Source organism: Leuresthes tenuis, unplaced genomic scaffold, assembly GCF_036924035.1.
Source record: "Leuresthes tenuis unplaced genomic scaffold, fLeuTen1.0.hap1 SCAF_14, whole genome shotgun sequence".
Classification (NCBI taxonomy): domain Eukaryota; kingdom Metazoa; phylum Chordata; class Actinopteri; order Atheriniformes; family Atherinopsidae; genus Leuresthes; species Leuresthes tenuis.
This window is the reverse complement of record NW_027325368.1, coordinates 22774286-22801161: the sequence shown is the minus strand read 5'-3', so window position 1 is coordinate 22801161 and position 26876 is coordinate 22774286. Positions and strand designations below refer to the sequence as shown.

At 41.6% G+C, this 26876-nt stretch overlaps 1 protein-coding gene across 2 annotated transcripts; it reads left to right on the top strand.

Moving 5' to 3' along the window:
• Positions 1-428: 428 nt before the first annotated feature.
• Positions 429-14517, top strand: LOC140268983 (phospholipid phosphatase 3-like). 2 transcript variants are annotated; one of them, XM_072363992.1, is made up of 6 exons: positions 429-799; positions 7255-7412; positions 10690-10970; positions 11089-11146; positions 11247-11423; positions 12605-14517. In XM_072363992.1, the coding sequence occupies exons 1-6, from the start codon at positions 655-657 to the stop codon at positions 12731-12733; spliced, it is 948 nt and encodes a 315-aa protein (XP_072220093.1). In that variant the 5' UTR covers positions 429-654; the 3' UTR covers positions 12734-14517. The 2 variants fall into 2 exon arrangements, with proteins under 2 accessions (XP_072220093.1, XP_072220094.1); XM_072363993.1 differs by lacking the exon at positions 7255-7412 and adding an exon at positions 5462-5616.
• The last annotated feature ends 12359 nt before the right edge of the window (positions 14518-26876 follow it).

Here is a 26876-nt window from a genome sequence, read left to right as displayed (position 1 = left end):
TCACTTTATACTTTGTTGTCCATATAGGTTCGTTTTGATGCTTTTTTTACACTTACAGATGAGAAGATGCACAATCTGAATAGTCTTTTTTTTCTTGTTGTTAGGTACAGTTGTGAATCTGTGTACGGAAATGTTCTTTGCATTTGGGTTTTATTTTATTTTTGTTTGTTTGTTTTCATGTTACATCAAATAAATATTTGACACTAACTTGTACTTTAATTTCCTTGTTTGCATTTTGTTTTAATTTTTTATTATTTTTAAACCCTCCTGTGCTGAGCAGAGCATCCCTCAGCGCTGAGAAAGGCAGTGTGGGAAAGGCTCTCTGGTAAAACAGCCATATGGCATTAATTGGAAGAGGAGGAGCCGGAGGTGTGTCTTTTATCGGGGGCTGTCACAAGACTGGACTTACCCCAAAGGAAGAGAAGAAAGGATGGTCAGAAAGTAGCGGCTTGTGGCCATTGAGAGACAGAGAAAGTGCCCACATTATCTGCGCGGTGACTTTCTCCGTAGGCTCGAGACTTACACGAGTCCTCCGTAGGATTCATGTTAAAAAAAGAAAAACAAGCCATTAGACACGTGCTGAGCAGACCAAGTACTGAAGCGGTTATAGTAAGGCTGCATTCCTTTTTATCGGAGGCACATTAAACGTTTTAAATGCAACGCTGTTTAATATATGAGAAGACGATGGCAGCCGAGAGCAAGAACGGCGGGAGTTCGCTGAACAACAACAACAACAACTGCAAAGACCACAGCAGGAGAAAGTTGTTGGTCGGAGTGGATCTGTTCTGCTTGTTCTTAGGTAAGGACTCCCACGGGTTTACCCACACTTTCCGACATGAGCCACGGGGATGTATTTAGCATCTTATTTTGCGTTGTAACCTGCTTCTGAAGATAGTTTTGAGTTGAACTGTGTTTTCCTTGTTAATTGTTTTAGGACGTTTACATGACGTCATAAACGCATCATATTAGCCGGAAAAAAAATACTGTTGATATTATGTTCGCTAATAGTGTTTCCCTCATAAAACAACTTGTTGAATAAAGACTGCTGTGAGAAATAAGTGGGTATTTTCATGTTAGTTAGGCTTTAACGCCAAAATTGAATTAAAACCTGTTGAAAAGCTGTGTTAAAGCAGCAACATCTTAGCAACCAGCTTAGAGTTTTCCAAATATTACAGTAGCTCGGCTTGTTGAACTTTGTTTTTCTCGCAGAAACGGGCTGATAAAGGGGATTTGTAGGGGGTTTGTGGTATATTTCTGGGGTACCCAACCACACCTGTACTATATGGACTCTGCTTTGACTTCTCATTATATTTTCCAGAGTGACTCACATTCCTCATGAGCAGGAATTCTTCTGATGTGAACATCTGGCATAATATACTTGCGTTTGTGGCATAATTAAGGGAAGTGGTGAGAAGGTCAGACCTGAGTGAGTGTGTACATGCTAATCGCTTCGGGTCCTGTGATGTTCAGCAGCTGCAGACACCGAGTTAAAGTTAGAATTGTGGGTGAAACATTTTTACACTGATGTTTTAACCGCAGGAGGCCAGCCGCTGGAGTTCAGACTTCTGGCAATTTGCTTATGCTCCTCCGTTCTGTTCACATTTTTATTTTTTCTTCTCCAGCCACATATTTACAAAGTGTTGCTCTATGGAACTTTTGTTTAAACTCGGGATCACAAGCAATACATCGCCATTCAACTCTAAAGTAAACCTGTTGCAACCTCATGGGGAAATCCAGCTATTGTTAACAATTTCACCAAGGGTTTACAGAATAAACACTCTATTTCTAACAAGCTATATTTAGTTTTGGTCTAGTTTTCATCTCAGTTGAGGGCAAGTCCCCATCATTTGTTCTGCATACTTCCCGCAGAGAAACTTGTCAACAAACCAGCAGTGTTTTTCTGGCTAAAGATGTGTTATAAAAGAGAACGACCACAAGGAGGAAATGGTGGGCCAGGACTAGTAATCTTCAAGTCTCCGTTCTCACACAATAAATGTAGCTCTGTCTGCATCCCAGGATGCCATTCTCCTGCTCTCCCTCTCGTGTGTTTCTTCCATTTGATGCAGACCATCGGTGGTAATGATAACACGGTAGAGAACGTCTCCGTGATTCAGCGTTGACCAGAACCCATCCATCCCTCCTGGGGTGATCGGGTTCAGTTCACAGCATGTCGCTATCATGTAATCTACTTAATCTTTTAATCGTGTTTTGTAATGAGTCGACCCTCATTGCTTCATATTCTGCTCCCAAGCTGCCAGGCTTTCTTCTAATCTTTTTAAAGTGGACTTGAGCAATAGTTCTCCGGACTTTCTGAAGGTCTTTTAAAGTTTTATCTTTGGACACTTGGCTGCTTTTTTTCCCACTCATTTTTGGTTCAGTCGTTGGTTCTGACCAGTTTTAGAAGAGTGTGTCTTGTATAGTTTATTTAGGGTTACACTGACCTATTAATTAGTATGTGAATAATAAGAAATTAACCCAACTCAAGAGGTTAAATTTGTCTACAGATAACCGACAGCTTAGCGAAGAACCAGGTTTTAATTGTAGCAGTGTGGGATCATCTGAACCAAGAACGAAACAAAAGCAGCCGACATCCAAAGAAGAGCTTTGGAATGTCCTTCAAGAAGCCTGGAGAACTATTCCTGAGGACAGCTTGAGGAAATGACAAAGGCTCGTCCAAACAGGTTCGCACTGTCTTGAAGAATGAAGATGGTCAAACCAAACGCTCGTTCGAATGGTACAAACTCTGTTTTTGCCTTTTATGTATTCATAAATCCATTTATATTTAGTCAAATTTCAATAAACTGCCTCACCTGTTTCCTGGCAATATATAAAGAATTGAGGAGTGGTTCTAGACGTTTGCACAGCACCGTAATGGCTCCTTTATCAGTGATGGAGGAACAGCTCGAGTGTGCGTGGAAACCATCTCAAAATCTAAGTAAGTCGGAGTAAAACTGAAAGTTTCAGATCACTTTAGCGATTTGGTTCATCTTTAAAAGTTGCTGTCCAATCACGCGGTTCGTGTGTTTTCGCCACCGTTTTACATATTTCAGGTGAAACTATACTGTACTGTATCAGAGTGTATAAAGAATACTCATAAAGTGCTGTGTCAGTGGTCTCAAAGCGCACTGCTGATCAAACGAAACGCAAAGTAAGAAGGGACACTTGGGTTTGCTTATTTTCATCACTTCTGAACAGCTCAAAGTACAAGGTTGCTGTAGATGGGATTTCTGTTCAAACAAAACGGGCGACTCTTGATTTTATTTAAATTTTTTCTACTATGAACTAAGTTTTGCGGCAGGCCTAACTGACGTACAGACAGCATGTAGTGTGTCGGCTGCTGAGTGTTAAAACAACTGCATCTGTGTGTGTGTTTGTCTCCCCCCCCCCCCCCACAACTACCAGCAGACGTGCACACACAGCCCTGCAGCAGACAGTGAGAGATCCGTGCAAGTGGAAAATGTGCGTCTGTTTGTTTTTACAGTCACACTTGGTGCTTTGGCAAATGCCTCCAGAATATAGTGAGCTTTCATTTTCAGCGTCGGGCTTTCGCATTCGTTCTAGTTTACACGCCAGACGTAATGACACGCGCTCAGTGATGTGCTGAAGAAACCGTCGTCATCGTCCTACTTCTTCATTTGCAGTGTTTGCTTGTTTAAAGTCTGGGCTCTTTCGTTGATTAACTGCTTCAGGGCAAAAATGAATGGAAGACACCTGATGGTGACGCGAGGAGCGAATCTGAAAGAAAATCTTTTTTTTAGCGTTTCTTTTTGTCGTCTTTGATGTTGAGTTGGTGCAAAAAAAAATCATCCCCACACTTGCTAACAAATGTTGACGTTGGCATAATGGCAACAATCCCCACGCACACACTCTCACGCCCCCCCCACCACCTCCCACGTTACGAGCGGGAAGAACGGAAAAGGGTAGGAGGGGAAAATCCCAAGGCGCCGCACTCACAGCTGATGCTGCACTGTTAGACGGACGTGAGGGGTCAGGGGAGTAAGATGGGAAGAAACACTCAGCCGAATTCCTGGATGAGAGATCCTGACAGTTTTTGTTTTTTTTTCTTTCTGTATTTCCAATCAGTTGTTTCAAACACTTGACCCCGTTCAGGCTGCCCTGAAGCCCTGGACGCTGTTTTTCATCAATCCATTTGCCACCTCTCTGCCTTTGTCAGTCTCTGCCTCTGGCCTTGTGGTTTGTCTGTGAGACTTTGAATGTGTTTCAAGGCGGTTGCAGGGGTCAGAGCTCTGGGGCAATGCGTTTCGCATCCAGCATTTTCAGCCCTCTGTGCTCTGCTCTCCCCCCTCTGCTTCATATCAGCAGTCTTTGCAGCCCGTCTTGTTCCGTTTACAGACAGATAAGCCAAACTGAAGGGGATCAGGCATTCAGGATCCCGAGCTCCGAAAAGTCAAGTATATTTTTACAGTTACAGAACTGTTAAGACCGTCCCAGCCTAATATTTCTTTTTCTTTGCTCTTGCTTCTGAGCAGAATGTTTCTCCATCCAGGTATTTGTTTGAAGAGCAAGTGAAAGCAAGAAAGTTAATAATGTGAATCCTGCTGAATGTGAGGGAAGGCCGACATTCTGGATTTCCCAGAGCACCAGAACTCTGTCTGTAACCTGAGCCGAATCCAGCTGGACCTTCAAAGTCACAGGCCAGCTGTGTGTGTGTGTGTGGGTGTGGGGGGTGTTAGAGGTTGAGGGACCAAGCAACTGAAGCATGTGTTGACATTTGCCCCCCCCCCCCCCCCCCCCTCTCCTCTGCCCAGATCGGCAGATCGTAGATTTATTCAAAGAGCCACTTGAAAGCTAAACGTCACTTTGAAGTGATTTTGAAAGTGTTTTTTCCCCCCAAAAAAATCAGTCTGAGACTGAGACTCTCCTGGGTGCCACGTTCACCCCTCAAATATCCCCCACGGCGGCTTTGTAAATACGAAGAAAATAAGCTGTCATTTTTGCCTCGCCTCTGAGTTACACCCATTCTGTTTGTTGTCGTGAGATAAATCAGATGTTTTTGCCACTTTAAGTGGTGAAAGACACAAAACTTGATCGGACACAAACACCCCCCCCCCCAGGCATTTTCAAAAAGCCCACTTGAAAGCCTCGGCCGGAAAGGAAGGCGGACTGATGGTGTGTTTTTTCAGGACACTGCCCACCCCGTTAACAATAACTTGAGAACTTGATATTCTCTTATATTCTCAACTTAGAGGGTTGACTTTAGTCAAATACAGTGGTGCCCTGTTGAGTTTGACATTTATTCAAACAACTTTTGACTCTTATTTATTTTTTGGATTACATCAGTTGGTGAAGCAGAATTGATGGAGTTACTTTCTGTGCTTTAAATCTATCAGCCTATAAATGAGTTTGTGTATGTTCCTTTTTTTTTTTGTTTTTTTTGTATTTCTGATATGTCTCTAAAGATTTACCTCACCTGCACTCATGTGTCTGTCAAACCATACAGTGGTGCTGGTTGGTGTGTTTTTGCACAAATCACCCTTCCCGCCATACCAGAGAGGATTCTTCTGCAATGACAACAGCATCCGACTGCCCTATAAGAACAGCACAGTGCCCACCGCCGTGCTCACAGCTGTGGGCGTCACTGTGCCCGTGATCTCTGTAAGTTTTGGTGGGGTAGAGCAAGAAAACAGGGGAGCATATGTTGGAGCGGGCTCAGTTCATCAGTGGCTGGCCTGCGAAACCACAAAAGATTAGATGGCTTCCACGGGCTCTGATTCACAGTCAGTGGATACTGTTTTATTGGCCGTAAATCACGTATGCTGTACATCACTGTCAACCATTTCACACAATATATTGTTATCAGCTCTTAGATTTAGCCGTCTTCCTCCAGGCAGCCTTTGCTTTCCATTTATTTCACCATTAATTACTGATTAACTGTTATTTCCTCATCTAAAAATAGGTGAGAATGTTGGATGTGCCGGCCCATGATTGAACGACGCGTCTTTAGAGTCAAAGAAAAGCGTAAAGTAAGCACGTTCTGTGTGTCGTACGTCCCAGAAAAATGTGTTGTTAACCACTTCGCTAAAAACAAGAACGGAAGAAAAGGAGGAGAGTTCGTTTTAACCAACCAAACTGCTTCGATGTGATATCACAGAAAACAGAAACATTTTTATTTTTATGGATTGATTTGATTCCTGTTACAGGATTAGCAGAATATGAGCACATTGCGGCTGAGAGAGAGAGACTCAGTCTGACTGTCGTAAAGGTGAATTGGTGTCCGAGCACTCGCACCTCCACTGTGTGCAGCTCCAGTAACTACAGGCACACACAGTCCATAACAACTGCATTACAGATTGGTTAACTGGGCCCTTCAGTCCATTGAACATGAATCTGATTATCTAAGCTGGTGTGTTGCCTTGGTGCTTTAATTCAGTTTTACTCATCCCAAAATGAATCAAATTTTTCCTGCAGTTTAAGTAAGCAGCCAAAGCTCTGCAAATTCTGGCTTTCAGAGGGGATGCGTTTATCTTATGAGGGCTACACAGTTAACAGCTAAATGGCACTGTCTGGTAGTTCGAGGCTAATGCATATTGAGGGCCTGTTTGTAACATTAAGGCATGAATTCTGCTTTTGTGCGTGTTTAAATAGCCTCTCTGCTTGTCAGAACTCTATGACTAGCTCCACTGACTTTAGACCAGCCCTAAAAACCCTGAACTGGAAATCTCAGAACAAATCGTTCCACAGTTGAATAGTTGTCAGGACTTAAGTGACTACTGTCTAAAACACCAAACCTACTTTGTGGATTTCTTAGACCTTCTGAATTTCCTGCCTTAAATACCATTGGGCTGTAGGGATTATTTCACTTTCGATTATGAATATTAGCATTTCTGGCCCTACGTCGACCCCCTTTTTAGCATTCTTAAAGCATCTTACATTGCCATAAAATGATAATCCAAGCTGCCTGGAGAGATAAAGATCAGTCAAACCCAATATGATATTCTTAAGGAAATGGCCGACAGGAAAGCAAAGCATACATAAACTTCTGTTCACTCATGAATAAACTGATATGATCCAGAAAGACGCTGCAGTTGTTTACACTGAACAAAGCTGCAGTCATTGGTTACAGATAGCAGCCCCAGAACGAACCGAGCAAGCTCCAGATGTTCCCCTGTCACTTCTTGCTTGTACCCACAACCTCTGTAATTTGCGTGTCATTAACCTAGCACCTCCATCTCTCTCCCTCACCCCCCCACCCCCTTCCTTCTCTCTGTGCCGCTCACTGCTTCCTCACACTAGCCGGCCTGCCTTTCTTGGTCATTGAGACCAGCGCTGTTCAGCCTTACCGTAGGGGGTTTTACTGCGATGATGAATCCATCAAGTACCCGGCAAAAAACGGAGACACCATTAGCGATGGTGTGCTCAGCGCGGCTGGCATTCTAATCACCATCCTCTCTGTAAGTCACCTCATTCTAATCACTTATGTCATCGTCACTTTTCCTGTTTCAGCAGCTTTCACATCACTAGCAGCACCTTCGACTGCAGCAGATGGTGATCACACGATTTCTCATCCTGAAACTACTGTTCATCAAGTTTTATGTGTTTTATGTATGATTTTAATGTTTTAAACTGTCAAATCCATTACTATTGTCCACGTTTCCCTCAACAAATGCATGATAGCTTTTTTTGCACTCGAACACGGAACTTTATCTGACAGCTGAGGCATTGTGGGTATAAATTAAGATTATCCTAAATGATAACAACTCGTCTTCATACCTGTGTTATCAGCCACTGTTGCTGCTTTCAACGCATACTAGATAAGAACCAGTCAACAACATCCATTCAGGGCTTTCCGTTGGTGGCATACGATGACTCAGCTGATTAAGGCACTTACAGTAAAGTGAGGTTTTGAGTACTTTCTTAGTCTCCTCAGTGTCCTGGGGGAAAAAACATGAAGGAGTCATCCCAGCATCCTGTAAATCAAAGTAATTTTTCTCCATTTTACCACCATAGAGGTAAAAGCTTGCAAGTAAATCATGTAAATGATGTGTTTAAGTTTATGAATTCCTCTTAAGAAATGCTCCGGTGGACGGCTTGAGTGTGCCTCCAAATGTTCAATGTTGATAACTGAAGTAATGTTTTATTTTTGGATTAATTATCACGGCTGCAGCGGTATTGCAAAAGTAATCTGTAGGGGCCAGTTAAAAATCTGTGGGTTTGAGTTTAGATTTGTTTCTACCAGTCTCGGATGGAAACAAATGTTTGAATTGAAGGGAAGCAGGTAATTGGAACTCAACACTCAGTAAGTCATTTGAATAGCTTGGCAACTGCTTAAATTCTTGACAATTGGCGTGAAAACCGCAGAAACTGTGGCGTCCACTCCTCAATGCATTGGAGCTCACAACTAACAAACCAACTCTTAGAAAGCATTCTGAACACTTTGGTAGCCATTTAGCAGCACATTAGCAACCACAGATTAGTGATGTGTGTTCCTGATGTTCAACAGCCGGCTCACCTAAAAAGCTTTTTACCTTTGAGGCTTAAGTGGTCACCTGGAGGCCTGAAACTGATCCAAAATAAACATGCAAACTAATGTACCAATAAATACAACAAAATATAGAAAAGAATTTAGGCAATGATTCATGTATAATATTTGAAAGAAATGAATATTTCTGCTCAACTGTTTTTATCCATTTATTTAGTGGTAGTACTTAATCATTTATTTATTCATTTTTTTCCCGTCTCATTCCCTCATCCATTTTCCTCCCTGTGTTTATTTCACTGATCTTATTCATTTGTGTCTTCTTTTTACATGTTCTGTATCCATTTAAGCTTCAACTTGTGAATAACGGGGGTTGTCTTCCAGAGCAGGTCCTGGAAAGAAAGCTTTGTACTTCACTGAGACCGGAAGTTAGCTTAGTTTGCTGGCTTCACCAGTGGCTCAACTTGCAGTCATAAAAAATGGTCTAAAAGCGGTCGGGTGAGCAGTTTACCCCTTTGTTCTAACTCTGAAATAAACAACTGAGTTGTGTCAGAGCTGCACAACAGGAAGTACCCATTTTTTTCACTACTCCCGGTTTGTGTCCGTGTGAAATGAGATCTCTGCACTCTGATGATCAACAAATTTGAATTGGGGGGGGGGGGAGAAACGCATTCAGAAAAGTAAAAAGGAGACAGACATGAATATGTTTGGGGGGGGAGCAAAGATGAAATAAAAAATACAAGTATTTCATTAAAAAATACATTGTAAAATGAAAATTAAGAACAAAATAATAAATTTCCGGGACATTAAATAATGGGGAAATTTAAAGAAACAAAAAAAAAAAAACATACTTCAGTGAATTCTATTGAAATTCAAGTTTTCTAAGTGAGTTATTCCCTACAAACTTTTCCATGTTATATGGCATTTATTGGCATATAAAATTAATTATTGAGCAAGTTGTTTATTTTGAATGGGGACAGATTCAGTGCCCCGTACAACCCGTCTCAGTTCACAGCGTTTGGCTTGTGTTGCGTCTCCACCGGAGCAGACTACTACACGGGCTTGAGGCCACGAGGGTTTTCATGGTGAGAAGGAGGCCCGGCTGTGTAATTATGGTTGACGCAATGGTTGTCTGGTTAAATACTGTAATTGGTGGGGTGGAATTGTGGTGAGAGCCCCAAACAAAGCAGAGCTTGCCAGATATCTCATTCTCCCCTGGCACAACATGACTTTTGAATCCATCTTCCCCCAGCAGAGCTAACCTTTGTGTTTCACCAAGCAGCGCTGAGAAACACAACAGACTATATCCATTGTAATTTATTTGAAATCGTTATTTGGGAAAAGGAAAAACTTTTGAAACGAGCCACAAATAAGCATCTTGCTTAGCTACATTTACAACAATGCAAACTAATTTATTCATTCACACAGTCCCTCACACAAGGGGAACCAGATGTGTAACCCCACCCCCCCCCCTCTCTCTCTGTTTCCCATGAAAACAGCTGGGTCATAAGGAGTTGGCTCTAAAGGCCTGGATGGTGGAAACGACACACTCTATCAACTTGCTAAATCTGCTTCAGGAGATCTCTCGCCACTCAGTGTTTCCCAGAATGAGACTTATTCCTGCGCCCCTCGAAAGAATTTCCGATGAAACTGAGATACTAACATGAAAACAGCCAGACATCCCTTGTGAAATCGGAGTCCTTTCAGTAAGGCAGCCTGCGCAGAGAAAAACAAACGTGCCCCCGACATGCGCCTGGTGGAGCCTGGCCACCAAAATCAGACACGTTGCTTAGCTCAGCGTTTCTGTTGATTAGAACCAGCGATGCCTCCCCCACTCCTCGTTCCTCCTCTCACCTTTCTCCCCTCCTCTTTTCTTTTTCGCACTCTTTGTTGTGCTTTCCCTTTCAGTCACTCCCTGTCCTCTGTCCTTCCACGTTTTCTCTCCCCCGCTCTGCCCCTCCACAGTTTTTGAGGTTGAACAGCTGTTTTGAGTCATGGCTGCCCCCCCTCCTCCTATATGCGTTTTCTACCCGTCAATCATTGTCTTGCTGTTTCCTCTCAAACGTGGAACAGCACAGGCACAGGTTTTAGCTGTCATAATAACAGATTTTTATTCTAAAACATGTTTGCTCTCTTGCACGCACACATTTCTAATCAGGAGATGAGAATTTGGCAATGGGAGAAAAAGGGAACAGTAGGAGTGCGCGCGACAAGTAGTGTTACTCACGTCGCCTTCCTTTGTTTCACTTCAGATCATAATCGGGGAGAGCTACAGGATCTACTTTCTGAACGAGGGATCCAAGTCTTTTGTGGGGAACCCCTACATTTCTGCTCTCTACAAACAAGTCGGAGTGTTCATCTTCGGCTGCGCCATCAGCCAGTCCTTCACTGACATTGCCAAAGTGTCGGTGGGACGCATGCGTCCTCACTTCCTTGACGTGTGCAAACCCGACTTCTCCACCATCAACTGCTCTCTGGGCTACATCACCGACTACGAGTGTCAGGGGCTAGAGAGCAAAGTTCAAGAGGCCAGGTGTGGCAATGGATGACTGATGATATTAGAAATAGATGAGACACAGTTTTAGCAAGAGTGTAAAAGTGTTTGTTTTCATGAAAGAGGTGATAAGTTGCTCACTTTTGTCTGCTCGCAGGAAGTCGTTCTTCTCTGGACATGCATCATTCTCCATGTACACCATGCTTTACTTAGTGGTGAGTCATTAAACTGTTCTGAACTTCTGCTTTTATTCATTCTGCTGCTCTGCGGAGAAATCATTACGATGTGAACCCACAACTCCGTTCCTTTTTCCAGTTTTACCTCCAGTCCCGTTTCACTTGGCACGGAGCTCGTCTGCTGCGCCCGTTGACCCAGTTCACCCTCGTCATGATGTCTTTCTACACTGGCTTGTCTCGCGTCTCTGACCACAAGCACCACCCCACCGATGTCCTGGCTGGTTTCATACAGGGAGCCCTGGTGGCCTACTCCATTGTGAGTGTTGACTGTCTCATGTCAAGATTTGTGTTCAAATGGTTTTTAAAAAAACACAAGTTTTAAAGAGAGGAAAAGCAGGCTTAAAGATGATTGTACTGTTAGCAAATGAATTGGTGACAGGTGAGGGTGTCAGAATTGGGTATAAAAGGATCATCTACCAAAGGCTTAGGCTTTAAAAGCAAAGATGAGTGGTGGCTCACTATCAGTCTCTGTTGGGGACTCATCAATAACTTTAGTTATAATCACCAAACATTTTAACATCTAAATAACGTGATACTGTGAAAAGATTCAGGGACCCAGGGCAAGTCGAACTGTGTAAAAAGTCCAGATACCAGACAGAAACCACTGAGATACACTCAGTGTGTGCCTTACTGGCCGGCTTCCAGTCCAGATCTGTCCAAGTGTGTTTCACTGTTCATCATGTCTGTAACATCACATGTGAATGAATAACAAACCCCGACGGCCATCTTGTAGCTGAGAAGATTCTCCTTCAAACCATGCAACTCGTCCAAGAAACCCCACGCAACTTAAAGTTTTAACGAAGGCAAAGCTTTTCTGTATGCCTCCTTTGTGTGGCATCACAAAAAAATATTTGTATATTAAAATCATTTCTCTTGACACAGTTGTTTCCTGCTGTTTTCAGCTTGCTCCGTCTCATGGTGCTAAACTAAGCATTGGCCCAAGCTTACTGACAGCTTTATTGAACCGTACAAAAGAGAAACGTTTCCCAGCTACCGCTTAGCTTAGCACCTGCCTTCAGAGTGCTCTCACTTCCTGTGAAGCCCATCTCCTAACAGTCTGTTACATCAGAACATTAAACTGCGATTATGAACACTTGACTGATTCTGCACGGTTTTAGCTTCATGGAGGATTAAAAACAAAACATTTGACCCTGTTAAAAGTAGATCGTGAGACGAATCCCCTATAAAAATTAATTTAAATGAAAAAATACTCTATCTGTCTCTCTGTCTATCTAATCTATCTTTTAGATTTATCATTTTGTATTTGATATTTATCAGGAAGAATGTTTGAGATACTCAACAATGATTTTCCCAACATTGTGGTGTACTTGTTTTGTATTCAAAATGATCACGATTGTTTTTCTACAATCCTGCAAGTTAGTCTGTTAGTTTCACAGTTTTTCAAAACTTCAAAGAGACTCTTCTTTCTCTCTGCAGGTTTTCTTTGTGTCCGACTTGTTCAAGCCCAAAGGACGACGTTCCTGCCCGTGTCCACCGACAGTGAAGAGAGATCTGGTTCCCACAGCAGACCTCAGAGAGCGGAGCAATCACCTCATCATGGCATAGAGAAGGCCGCGAACTAACTGCACAAAACACTGATCTGTGCCTCTTTTTTTTTTTCTTAAATCACAGCCACTAGTCATTACTGGATGGAGTAAACTCAAACAATCTGGAAAATGCAGAGGAATCTCGATAATCTTAGAGGATGAGAGGCAGCTGCGGGGAAAAGCAGTCCGGACGAAATGTGCTTTCTCGGCGGAAATTTTCAGCTTTTTTTTCCCTCAGTCTCACCAGACATTTGAATGTGGAAAGGAGAGACGACCCTCTTTTTCTCCCTCTCTCCTGTTTTGAAGATTACTGGAGATTTTCCAGCGTTGGAGGCTTTTCCCGGGACAAAAGTCGTAGATCAAGCAAAACGTAGTGACGGCAGCTGTGAGCGAAGCTGTGTGAGGCTTTTGTGCGTTCCTCTCCCTCGGCTGCGTGCGGCGTGGGAGCTACACCCATATTCCACTCACTGTGTGACTCACGCTAACAAATCAAGACACAAAAACAAATTCCTGAATTTCGGGAAGGATGTTGTTTTAGTTAGGTTGTATTACAAACATTGTACATGCGATTTTATAGCACTATTTTAGTTCAACTCAGTATTGTTTGTCACCACTTGAATGACCCGTCAAAGCTTTTAGAAAGCTTTGTAAGTCTTTGTAAGCTTTTACGATGTGTATAATTTAGTGTTCTTTAGAAGGTGCACATGGGTTACCGTCGGCGGAAAGTACAGTTACGGGCTGTGTTTTTTGGACGCGGGCCTCTTTCTGCTGGCAAGGATGAGCCCCCACTGAGCCATTTAATGAAACAACTGTCTGCTATGTATGCCAGACAGATGCTCACAAGTGTTATGTCAGAGTGTGTGTGTGTGTGTGTGTGTTTGTGTTTTAATGTGCCAGTGTGTCTTAATGTTAAGTCCATGTATTTTAGTGTTTATAGCCAACAAGTGTGCCTCTCTCCAGCCAGAGAAGAAGCACCTGCTCCAGCAGAAACATGGACCTCTAAACAGGAACACTGTGCAAATGGTAAAGGAACAGCACGCCAACCTAACTGTTACTAATCACACCGATTAGTTACCTATAATACAAAAATGGCTGATCAATTGTACAGTGCAGTTTCACATACTCGTTGAATAAGATGCTCAGTAACTCAAAGTCTTGTGAAATTACGCAACTGGGCCGACTATGAAGCTGCTTTACGACGATATGACTCTAATATGTTGGCATAATTTTAATCGAAGTAAGTTTTTTTTTTTATTTGAAAGAAACATTTTAAACCACTGCCTGAACATTTCATAACTCAGCTTTAGATAACTGAGACTTTTAAATGTTTTCTTGTTGCTCGTACAGCAACAGAAAATTCAGCGTGCTGCGTTGTGTTGCGAGTTGCTGTACTGTGTGTGTCTGTGTGTGTGTCTGTGCTGTGTGTGTGTGTCTCTGTGATGTGTGTCTGTGCTGTATGTGTGTGCGTCTGTGACATGTGTGTCTCTGCCGTGTGTCTTTGTGCTGTGTGTGTGTGTCTCTGTGCCGTGTGTGTGTGCTGTGTGTGTCTGTTATGTACGTGTTTCGCAGAATCACCCACTATGAGACCTGTGTAAATGTAAAACGTGCCTCTTGAAGAGGCAAATGTCATCCAGTGAACTTGTGAATATTGACTTTTTAAAAAAAGAAAACAACAACAAAGCTCTCAAAGCTCTGACTGCTTCTGTACTTTTTTCTTTTTATAAAAGTTTCTTTCTGTATTTTTGTAATGTGAACTTTTTGTATGATGAAACTGTAAGACGTATCAAAGATAAAAAATGTCTTTAATAAAAACACGAAAGATCAAAAGTGTGAGTGTTCTGCGGCTTCATTCTGTGTGCTCTTAAATGATTTCAGAGTTTTGTATTGGATTACAGAAGGTGGGCCAACTCTGCCTGTGATGGAGAGATTTGGGCGTGGGGCAGTGGTAGACTTCCATGCGCTGTTTCCTGTGGGGAAATGGTGTACATTCCAGGCTTTAACCCCTCTCCCCAATGGCCCTCTGGAATAATATGGGCTCCACAGAAACTCTGCCAGAGTGGCAAAATAAATTCACATGTGAAAATGCTTAGAAGCTGTATGATATGCCTCTGCTACCGTGTGTTATCCTCTTATATCGCTTTGTCTCTATCAAATATAAACTGTCCATCCACAGGTGGTATCATGCTGCTATAAGTGTGTTCACATGCTGTCCTAAGCTGCCGGATTCTGCTGCAGATCAGGCCCGATGCCCAGAAGGAGATTAGAGCTGATTAGTTCAATAAGCTGCAAAATATGTTTTGTTGATGCAACTACGTCCAGGGCAACAATATTCCGGCTGCAGTGTGTTATGGCTCCTACTAAATTACAGTTTCCTGTATGTTAATTGGGCCCAAGGCTGCACCCCACAGAGCATGTGCTCTCCGGTAGATCTTTTCTTCCTTTTTTTTCCTTTTTTGTATTCATTGTCTGGCTCCGTTGATGGTTGCCAGTCAGGACACAGCTTAGAGCCTGCACATTGGTGATGGTGGGAATGCTGTTTAATGCTGTACTTCTGCATATTTATCATTCCGTACGTTTCCATACATGCTTTACTCTATGTCAGCCATTCAAATATTAAGTTCCTTCAGGAGATGGGTGCTATGACTTTTGGTGTTCGCAGAACTTTTAGTTTTTGAGTTATTTAACTTATTTTTTTTCTTCTTTTTTTTAACTATAGCTATGAAATGATTGGACAGTCCTTAATTTGTGGATGACTGCTTGCACCACGAGTAAGGTACCTTGCAGCTTTATTGTTTTACAACCCAGGCAAAATGACCTGTAATTAACAGTTTCAAACTGGATAAACAGTAGGGCGGCTTAGCACGCTATGGGTGAGAGTCCAGGTCATACATCACAGTAACCGTAACGCCGTAAGCTGTTATGGCATACGATTGCATTTAAATGGCCAATTTTTGGGCTACCCTGGTTGCACATATCTGATTGAAATCAATTGTTATTCACCAACCTGCTGAAGTGCTTTTTCAATCAGGCATGTTGCAGCAAGGACACACAGAATACACATAGGGCTTTGAAAACACAGTTAGAAAGTGTTTCTGTAGTGTTTTTGCACCATTTTAAAGCAGCGTCCAACAAAACTTGATATTGAAAATTATTGTAGAGGTGCTGTTTAACCGCATTAAATTGTACAATCATTTTACTGCTTCATACATGCATGTTTATCTTGTATACCTTCTGTATACTTAATGACCTCCATTTTTAGCACAATGGCTCTTGAAGACAAAAAGGCAAATACAAACATATTCAGCACTTTGATTTATAGAGATAACCAGAGACAAATTGACCAAAAAGTGCTGCAGGTTTAGTGCCATTTAACCTTTATATTATCACAGTTCCTTGAGTTACGAATACCAACGTGTTCCATAACTTGTTACTTGTTAGTGTTAATAATCTGTTGATGTCAGCGAGTACAAATACTTCTACTTGTCTAAAGCCATTTTTGTTGTTGTTGTAAAGCAGTAAAATGATTGGAGAGAAATTTCAGAATGAGTCATGTTACAGGTGTACTTTGTAGCTCATCTGGTTAAGCTGGTACGTTGCGTGTTGTTTGTAAGCAGCAAGCCTGGGTTCAAATCCCTACACTGACCCTGTGTTGCTTGTTTAAATTCTTATTTTTGAATTTTAAAAAAAGCTTTTTTTGCAATCATAAAGCTTTTAATTTTTTTTCTCAAACGTAATGTTGTTGAACGATTTTTCTGCTTTCTTTAAAGCCAAATATTCCTGCACTTTGACAACACTTGTTAAGCTCTTTATACTTAAGTAACTTATAGTTTACTTCTAAATATCTTCATTTTCTTTGTTATTAGGAGAAACATCTCTAGCTGAGTCCTGAAATGTGGTTCAGATAGCCATTAGCTGAGTTTCCCCTCACTGAAGATCTTTTGAAAAGCCAAAAATGATTAACAAATGTGAATTTGACTGATTTCATTAACTTGATTAAGGTGAATAAACTAGGCAGTGTGGTGTTGCAAGAGGGTGGCGGGATAGAGTGTGTTTCTAGTGGTTGTGATTTAGTAAAATAAGCAGCTGTCCTAACTGGAAAGAAACCTTTAGGAGGAGAACAACAACCGCTGCAGTGGACGTCTACAAGGGAAAATGGAGAAAGTTATTTACTCAGGAATCACTTTATATTATATCACATCTGGGAAGACGCTTGTCACGTCAGTTTATTGTTTGCCAGTTCAGGCTGGAATCACTTGTTGAGTCATTTTATTTTAATCTTTGCCAAGTCAGACGTGATTTCCACAGTTGTTTCCATTCCTCCTAATTTGTTTAAATTCCTCCTCTAAACAGGCAAAAACACTCTCAAGTGAGTGTATAAACTTTTCTAAAACCCATTTTCATTTAGTTTTTCTCATTGTACGCTAAGTGTGAATCCAAAATGACAGTGGAAACCCCATCTCAGGTTAGCAGAAACTCAATAATGGCCCAAACCTTTTGTTCATGTGGCAATGACAGAGCAAGCCAAGATAGCGCTGGTGCTAACCTTGCGAACAAGACTTTTTACAGTTATAGCACAATTACAATCTGGAGGCATAAGAACACGTTACACTGCAACCTAATCCAACACTCCAACAGCACAGAACCCAACCCCAGCATCGCCAGTATTGGACCAGACCTGATCTGACCTGGAGGTGGTTTTCACTAAAGGGTGTGAGAGGATTTTACATCGCCGTTATATTTGACTGAACTGCTGCACGCTATACCGAAGGGCAATGAACTGTTATGAGATAACCTGTCAGTCCTGTCAGAAGAGTTGCATTCACACCGTGCAAGCTTCAGTTGTGCATTTTCATATAGACTGAGACAGCGTTGTGTGGACGTGAATTTTTAGGGGAATGAAGGGAGAAAGTTACTTTTTTTAAAAATACTTGCGTCGTGTACTTATTCTCAATCTGTTCCTTCTGTTGTTTGGTTTGTCTCTGAGCTTTCTGCCCTCCCTGTACACCTGGATTCGATTAGCCAATTACCACACTTAGTTCATCATTAGCTCCCGCTGTATAAATATTCTCCTACTTGCTCAGTGCTGGATCCTTGTTATTCAGTATCACACTTTTGGCAAGTTTGGTCACTTAAAACTTTACTGTGGAAAAACAATCCTCATGTTATCTTTGTCGAGAGGCTGCTGGAATAGACATTCGAACACTGTTGGAAACATGTATTGTGATCTGATGAAAACTGATTCATCGGACCGTGAAAAGCACCTTCCAAATTGTTAACAACCGTCCTAAAGCCAGGCTTTGGGATGATATGGTGTTGTATCAGTGCCTTTGGAAAAGCTTGTTTCCACTTACGTAGTGGCAGTATTAATGCAGAAAAGTACACTGAGGATTTAGAGCAACAAATGCTGCCTTCAAAATGACTCTATTCCAAAATGATTCTATTCCAAAATGATTCTATTCCAACCTGTCCGAAATTTGGGGTTGTAGGATTGAAAGTCAACATCACTGTTTTCATGAACATGCTCATCTAACAGAGATAAAAATCTACATGAGTAGATTCTCTCTTCCTCTTTTCGTAACGAAGGTGGAGCACTTGTTAGAAGTCATCGAAAAAGTGGAAAAAAGGGCATGAATTCTCCTCTTCTACTGAAAATGGTCGGGCCTGTAATTTAAAGAGAATTGTGCTAAAAGTTACACAATACTTATCTCTGTGAAACAGTCTTCACGCCTCCATTAAGCCATCATTACAGCAAGAAGATAGCATCTGTTGTAACTAAAAACTATAAAAGAGGTATGCCGAGTGTTATTTTGGGATTCGCCAGATCAACAAATAGCAGTTTTCTGTTTTCCTTTTTTTTTTTTTTTTCATTTTCAGCTGAAGCGTTTGTCTGGATGTGATTCAAAGAGGCTTTTAACATTCGGATATTGGAATCCTTTTCATGTGGTCTGGAGGGAATAAAAAGTTTTTTCATGCCACAGTTAACCCCTGTTGTTTGCGAAGCAATTAGCCTTTGCGATTTACAAATCCTTCTCATGAACTCTGTAGCACTGTTGTGGTTACTCTGAAGTGATCTCTCTTTCTTGTTTGCCCCCCCTACACACACTTTAAGCAACATCAAGACTCCCACAAAGATTGTTAGTTGCAGCTGTCATCAGTTAAGTTACTGAAGCAACATATTTTTCTCACCGTGCAGTCACATTAGAATGCTTGCACAGTCTTTACCATGTATCCTTTGATTTAACCGTTTGTTTCTGGGCAGCTCTCTATTGGTTTTGTGTGACTGTAAAGGAAAACCATCAATAATGCACTTGAACAATGATGAACAGTGCAAAAGTCTTGAGCCATCACTCGTTTCTTTTTCTTTTTTTGCCTTCAAGCAGCCAGACTTTCTTGCAATCTTTTTAAAGTGGTCTTGAGCAATAGATGTTTGTGCTTCCTGAAGGATTGTAGTTTGGACATGGGCTTCGTCTAAGCCTCTTAACTCGGACTAACAAAACATTGAAAGCATAAAAACAGCATCTAAGTTGGGGTGCTGGGTAGCTCAGCTGGCTGAAGGTTCTTCATTCAGTTAAGATAGGTTTGAGGCACAGCCTGTAGTCCTTTGAATGTCACTCCACTCTCTCTGCCTTTTTTTCCTGTACAGTAAAAAAAAAAAGGCCACTAGTGCCTGAAAAACTTCAGAAAAAAAGGTCACCTAACTCAAGGGATGAGCCAGTGTTGTGCCAATTTCAAATCGTATCTTTAGGCAATTTGTTACTAGTAGCCTTTCAGAAGGTTACATAATTTGTTCCTATTTTTTTTGTTGCAGTGCGTCTCCAAAGGGTTCCAGAAGTAACTCATTTTGACAGACATAAGAGTATTTAAGAGGATTCATAAAGAGATATGAGTCAAAAAACTTGGCATATCTCAGCATGGTGTGCAAAAGAAGAACTGTCAGAAAAGGAAACGAGGAGAATAGGCTGAGCTATGCCAAATGACACAAGAATTGGACTGAAAATCAGTGGCAACAGGTCTTATGGAGGGATGAATCCTCCCCAGAGGCCTGACCTCCACATTATTGAAGCAGTGTGGGATCATCTTGACAGAGAATGGAACAAAAGGCAGCCAACATCCAAAGAAGAGCTTTGGAATGTCCTTCAAGAAGCTTGGAGAACTATTCCTGAAGACTACTTAAAGAAATTACTTGAAAGCTTGTCTGAGAGGGTTCAGGCTGTGTTGAAGAATAAAGGTGCTCATACTAAATATTTATAGCAACGCTCGTTTGAATAGTTGAAACTCTGCATATGCCTCTCAGTAAAGTGCATCTCTTATTTCACATTTTCCTGGAAAAGTGTCAACAAATCAGGGGTGGCTCAAGGCTTTTGTGCAGTTCTGTAGTTTCTCAGTTAAAACTTTTGAGATAAAAATGGAGAATTCTGACCTGGTTCATTTTCCCAGAAAGCTTTTCATCTGAAAGCTTTGCCCGCCTCCTCCTTCAGTCAACTTGCAGCCTGTCTCAGAGTTTGACGCCACATGACATTATTGGCGGTAGCTGCAGAGGACATTCCTCTACTCTCTGACAGATGGAGGGATACAGAGAGGAAGCGTGGCACACCCTCCGAATGCCCTGGCTGATAAGTGACCTCATTACAGCTCCACTGGGCATGTTTTTCATATTCCAGGAATGGCATTGATGATGGCTGGCTCCCCAGGAGACTCCTCAGCCGTGCCAAGTTTTAAGAGTTTTTCTTTTTTTAGGCTTATGGCACACAATCAGTTTCCTAGAATTTCAGCAGCAGGCTTAAAACATTCATACGAAAGCGCACCGCATCTTTAATCCCTCTACACTGGCTGTTTACAAGAACGCTGCATAGAGATGTAGCGAGGCTAAACTATGTAACGCAAGTGTCTCTTATCTGCCCCTCAGTCATCCTTACACAGTTCATGCAAATGCCCCTGCTAAAAAACAGTCTTGGCCTCAATGCTATTCATAAAATGCTGCGCCCGTGCCCAAAAAGTCTCACTATTTGAGTACTTTTGGTTTCTGTGCTCCAGCTGTAAATAATTGTGTCACCCTGTCTCTATTGCCTGCTCTCTCCCCTCTGCCTGGAGAATGTAAACACCACGATGGAAGCCAAACTTCTGCCATCACAACTTCTCTTGCACCAGATATGAAGACAGGGCGACGCTGACCAACAATCTCTGTCTGAACCAGTTTAACGTACAAGAGTGATCAGGGTCTGGATTGTAAAGGCACAAAACATTTGTTGACGAGTAAACTCTTTCCTTAAGGTTTTCCAGCTCAGTGTCAGCGTCTCAGCTGTCTGTCTCACATGTCTCCTTTTCGCCATGGAAGTTACCGCTCAAATGCAGAGGTAAGCAATCCAAAGCATTTCTTCGAGTTAATGCTTTTCATTGCTGGTGACAGAGCTATACATGACTTGTAATGATGGCCAGTCAACAAGCAACAACTTCTTCTTTTCACCATCTGTTTTTCTCTTGAGTAAGTTATTTCATGACAAGCCGAGACTTGTGGGACACTTTAAGTCTGCATAAATCAGGAATAAATATGTGTTTGTTGTTTGTCACAGTAGTTGGTAAGAGGAAAAGTCAAAATAGCACTGAAGGGAAGAGTCAAATCAGTCATGTCACCCTTAGTGTGTGTCTTCTCACAAACGACCCCATGAGTAACGGGCAATTATGTCTCTATAATTACCTACTACATGATATATTGAAATAATAGTTCAAGGAAGACATTATTTCTCCATGTTGTGAGAAACAGCTGCATCTGATTTGTCAAAATGACATCCCTTAAGATGATGATAGCAAGGTACAAAGAAGTATTTCAGTCCTCACTGCGATGTTTTTCAACACAAACCAAGTAGTTATTATTTCTATCTCTTCTTATTTGAGTTATTTTTTACAAAGTGCCTTTACTTTACCTTCGTTTTGAATTGGAACTATGCAAATAAACCGAATTGTGTTGAGCTGCTGACATGTCACCGAGCATCCACAGCCTCAGCAATTCAATCAGTTTGTAATTCGATCCAGTGGCCACGTTGAGTTGTAACCTTTAACCTGCAGTACAGAGCAGGGGATTTTTCTTGTATTATTTCTTCTAAGTCAGAATTTTAGCTTGTTCCATAAAAACTTGTAAAAGCACACTAACATGTTACTTGAAATTCTTTAAAATCCGTTCCTCACAGAAATCCTGATTACCGGTGCGCCAGCAAACCTTACTCCCCCAACAAATCCCACCCTCTCAGATTGATTTCCAGCTCTAAATTCCCAAGGCCCGTTTTTTTTTCTAGCTTAAGAATTTGAACAAATTACATCCATATGTCTCCTGAGGAGCCCCAAGGGAAAAGGGCCAAGAATGAATATATACTGCTGACAGAACACAAACAATGACTTCACCAACCATCGACAGCGTGTTCTGATGCTCAGCACATGCTCACCTGGTACTGGCAGCTATTTGCTGACAAGACAGCAACATCTCGTCAGTGAGATGGGTTCAGTATGTGAGAGGAGGAGGAGGAGGCTGGTGATGGTGGTTACCGACACCGGTGAGGAAACACATCACCGCATACGAGAGGATTTGCGTTTCCCCAGGCCTCCAGATGATAAGTTTATAGAGAAATAGCAACGTGTGTCAGCTGAAAGTCTTTTGTTGTGTACAGTATAATAAAGATAATATCCCCGGGCCCCTCTATGGGGCCCCGTGTGTTTTCAGCCAGTAACTTGTGTAACAGCGAAGAGGGGAGGTCATGATACAAAGCAGAAGAATTTAGATAAAGAAGGAGCGAGGAAGAGAACTGTCCCTGTGTCCATAACTTTTAACCTCAGCAGCAACACTTATTCTCTCCGTAAGCTTTGTTTCCACTGGCATCTGGCCAGAGGCTTGTGACCTTGCTTGCTTTCTTTCGTCACTCGGCATGTTGATCGGGGGTGACCTTTCAGGCAGTGAATACACATCTCAGGAGAAAGATCTCTTACATAAAGTCATCGTTGGCCTTGCAGAGAAGCATCTCCTAAATGAGCACAGCTACAATTAATCTGATCATCAATGTGTGTGGCGCTCCCTCCTCCCTTGCTGCTGACTTCAAACATTAGGAATTTGTGATTCACCAGAGGAGCAAAAGGGTGGATTGTTACTATCTAGTGAGCTCCAAGCTGCACTATACCTGACCCATCCTATCTCCTCCCAAGGCACCACAATATGTAAAGGGAGAGTAAGGGGGAGATATTGTCAAGATTTAGCGATAACAGGCTGAGTACGAGTAGAGCTATTGCATTGCAAACAGTTCTGTTGTGTGACATTTAAGCATGCTGTTGGACAGGTCAACAATAGAAGTCAAATAAACCGTTTCACTTAAGACAGAGTTTTTTATTTTCAGTTTTGCTGTTCTGGAGGACAATGACATTTGCAGATTGTCACAACATAAAAAGTGACCTTGGAGGCAAACATTACTTGGCTGGAATTTTGACTGATTGCCTCATCACTTCTTCTTGTTGACCTAATGATGAAATCACTCAATAATAAAACACTTTTTCACAGTTTAGAGACCTGATAGGGACTTGTGGGAGCTGGCAATTTTAATGATTTACCTTGTTTTTTCAACATTAGTTATGTTTGACTATATCACCATTACGGCAGTAAAGTTAGTTTCACTGTAATAATAATGATTACAGCAAGTTATAATTTACAATCTGCCACATCTAACAGAAAGTACACCTGCTTTACAAGACACCTCACCTGGATGGATGGATGGATGGATGGATGGATGGTTGGATGGATGGATGGATGGATGGATGGATGGATGGATGGATGGATGGATGGATGGATGGATGGATGGATGGATGGATGGATGGATGGATGGATGGATGGATGGATGGTATTTTTGTACACTAAATGACAATGAATCGGTGAATTTGGTAACAATTTAAGACTTGGTTTAGCTTATATTAAGGAAATAAGTGACTTGCAGGTAATGTCATTGTGTCTGACTAATGATGAATAAATTACTAAAAGTTATCTATCTGGTTCAGTAATAAGGGATGTGTGTAAATGCCTCCATGGTGCAGCAAAAGAACAGTATCCACATGAAGGTCTATCAGCTTCTGAAATTTTGTTAAATGAAATTAAGAGAAAAGATAATTTGAATTCATTTGGTATTTTACTAAATATTTTGTATGAAATATTGAATTTTGTATGAAATATTGAATTTTGTATGAAATATTGAATTTTGTATGAAATATTGAATTTTGTATGAAATATTTTCTGTAGGTTTGTTCATTGCTCTCACATATCTGTTGAGGAGAGCTTTATTAATACATTAAAGTTTATCATAGCATTAAATGTTGCTCAGAGATTACAGCAGGAATGTCACAACATTTTCAGAAACATGTAACTCCCATTGCTATAGTGAAATGATTGTGTGCAGATGTTCTGTACAGTTGTAAGAAACCCACAGATAGCAGAATGCAAAGTCTCTGCAAATGTATAAAGTAGATACAAGTAATAGATTTTTCATCACTTGTCAAATCATTTAGATATGTTAAGTGCTATGATAGCAAACACTGACATGAAGAGGAAAAACAAGGGAGTGCTGGGAAGGAGATCAAGCCAAAAGAAGATTTAAACATTTCAACGTGCATCAGTTTCCAGAGATTGAAGTGTTTTCTAAGGAGGGTAGGAAGTAAGGGCTTTAAAAATCTCCTCTTTTTGGCACTGGGTCCTCGAGCTCCTCCTACCACAGGGCAAAAGAGATTCCGGAGTGATGCCTGGCCTTTCTCCTGAGCTCTGCGAGGAAAATCCTGTTTAACGTCTCCACAATAACATTCCCCGGGGTTATTTATTCAGGAATGTTAATGTGCTTAGAATCTACTGGCCCCTGTGGCCTCTGACACGGGCTCCTCTGGGTTTTCCTATCAAGAATTCGATCAGGCACAGCACAAGCCCTTTGGTGCCGCTGCCATCTGTTTAAACAACAAAGATTGATGCAGCAGGAATCTATTGACGACCCTGCAGTCAGACAGCGTGGGCAATCTGTTGGTGCAAAAACCTGCCACACTGACTCTGCTTATGTTTTGCTTCAATAAGACTCTGCGAATGCTGGATTTTTTTTCTCTTTGTGTCACAGTTTGAATAAACACAACACAATTATAGGTTGCAAATGGGCCTCTCCATACATATGAGGCCCATCACTTTTTTTCACATTCATTAAATCTCCCTGAAGGTCCTTAAATGGAAACAGATGCACAGAGCAGCATGATCACTTAACTGGAGATTCACGAGCAGCAGAAGTTATTAACCAACAAGTCTTTATTTAAAACTATTCTCTCTGTCAGAAGTCCAATATTTTTGATAATATGCTGACATTATTTATGTTAAGATATACACAAAGTCGCAGATATCGGTGTAGTATATGAAATGAAATCTCAGGATCTGACAGCTTTCTTGGCACACTGCATCGACTGAAAACAGGAAGCAACAGCAAGCCTATCTTTTTTTTTGAAGCTATGTAAATGAATTTACAACACAAACTTAATGCACGTATGATGGCATTTTTTCCTCTCTACTGTCAACTTCCTGAGTTTTTTCCACAGAACCTTGATTGTGGGAAAGAAAAGGTTTGAGAGCGGCAGCCCTGTCATGGCATCCGGTCTCAGAGTGGCTACAGTTCTGTGGTTTCTTAACACAATGCACTTTAATGTGTTTGTCCCTGGGTTCCATCTTCCATCCTGACTTACCCTTCAAGCATTTTTTCTTCTTTCTTTTTTTTCCTTTCTGTTGCATTTGATTTTGGTATCAGGCATGACGTCAGACGCTGTGCTGTTTCACAACTTGGCAGCTTTTGTCACTGAGGCCCCAGCCAATCACGCTCCAACAGTTTGCTCCATTTGGAAATCAGAAATGTCACACATTTTACTTTTTTCTTATCAATCTAGAAGGTTGAAGTACTTCTATTTATGTTGTCAATTTCCAAACCATATGACCTTGGATGCTTCCATCCATCTATCCATCCATCCAGCAGAAATCCCTGTACCTCCCTCTCCCCAGCCACCTCCTCGAGCTCTGGATGGACACCAAGTTGTTACCAAGTGAACCGAGAGAATTAGTCTCACCAGCGGGTCCTGGATCTGCCCCAAGGCGTCCTCCCAGGTCCTCCTCTATTAATGGACACCTTATCATGGTGGATTGGTTTAATTGCCCCTGCGATCTCAGGAGCTATGTGTCAGAGACAGCTTGCAGCTTGCCCCTGGTAGCGTCTCCCAAAGCAAATTGGTTCTGGGTGAGGGCCCAGACAAAGTGCAAATCAAAAACCCTTATGATGTCAAATTCATGGAGCCCAGTTTCCTTACTTGGGTCAGGGAGACTCAGATTGCATAAAGTGTGGCTCAGACCACCATGCACAAGTACACAGAGTTGGACAAATGACCTTAAATGGTTATTGTATCTTATGCAATTGTCTAATGACTGCAGCCTAAAGTGATTAACTTCAGATTATGGTGTGCATAATTACTGGAAAGCTTCATTACCACAGGTGAAATGGGGCATAAAAAAGAGATTAGACTGACAATGAGATGTAAAAAATAATAAAATGCCTATTAGATGGATGCACAGCTCATATGCACAAGTATTGAGGCATAACCACTGGACAATGCAATGTCTTCTTGCAAATTGTCGACTCAATAACGCATAGTGAAAAGTATGTAAAAGCTAAAGATGAAGCAACCAGGAACTTTTTCATTTTGCACCGCCACCATTTTCCAAATATCAGTATACGCCGTGGAAGAAATGGCTAGTGTCAAGAAGGCTGAACATGAATGTCACTGAACAAGATTCACAAGTGTTAAAATTGGGCCAAGAAATATTTGAAAACAGATTTGCTAAAGGTCTTACAGTCAGATTAACCCAGAGAGACCAGAAGGGGACACATGTCGGAGGATATAGGAACATATTCCCATACCTGCTTCTTCAGTGGTATTTCCACCTGTCTTCATCCAGTCTTCTCAAATCTCTTCTGTACTATATATTTTTTTAATGAGACCGTTTCCACACCTGGGAGCTTATTTTTCTTGGGAAACTTGAACAAATGTATGAGTGATTTCTGGCTTAATTGTGCAATAAAAATCCAGGGGTCCCCACCCTGCGTGATTGACTTTGTTTGCAAGTGAGT

Bases quoted from the DNA above. Each gene is read 5' to 3' on its own strand.
- LOC140268983 (XM_072363992.1), top strand. From the start codon at position 655: ATGCAACGCTGTTTAATATATGAGAAGACGATGGCAGCCGAGAGCAAG. The intron at 7,413-10,689 runs GTAAGTCACCTC...GTTTCACTTCAG, and splicing joins TTCTAATCACCATCCTCTCT to ATCATAATCGGGGAGAGCTA. The intron at 11,147-11,246 runs GTGAGTCATTAA...TCCTTTTTCCAG, and splicing joins ACACCATGCTTTACTTAGTG to TTTTACCTCCAGTCCCGTTT.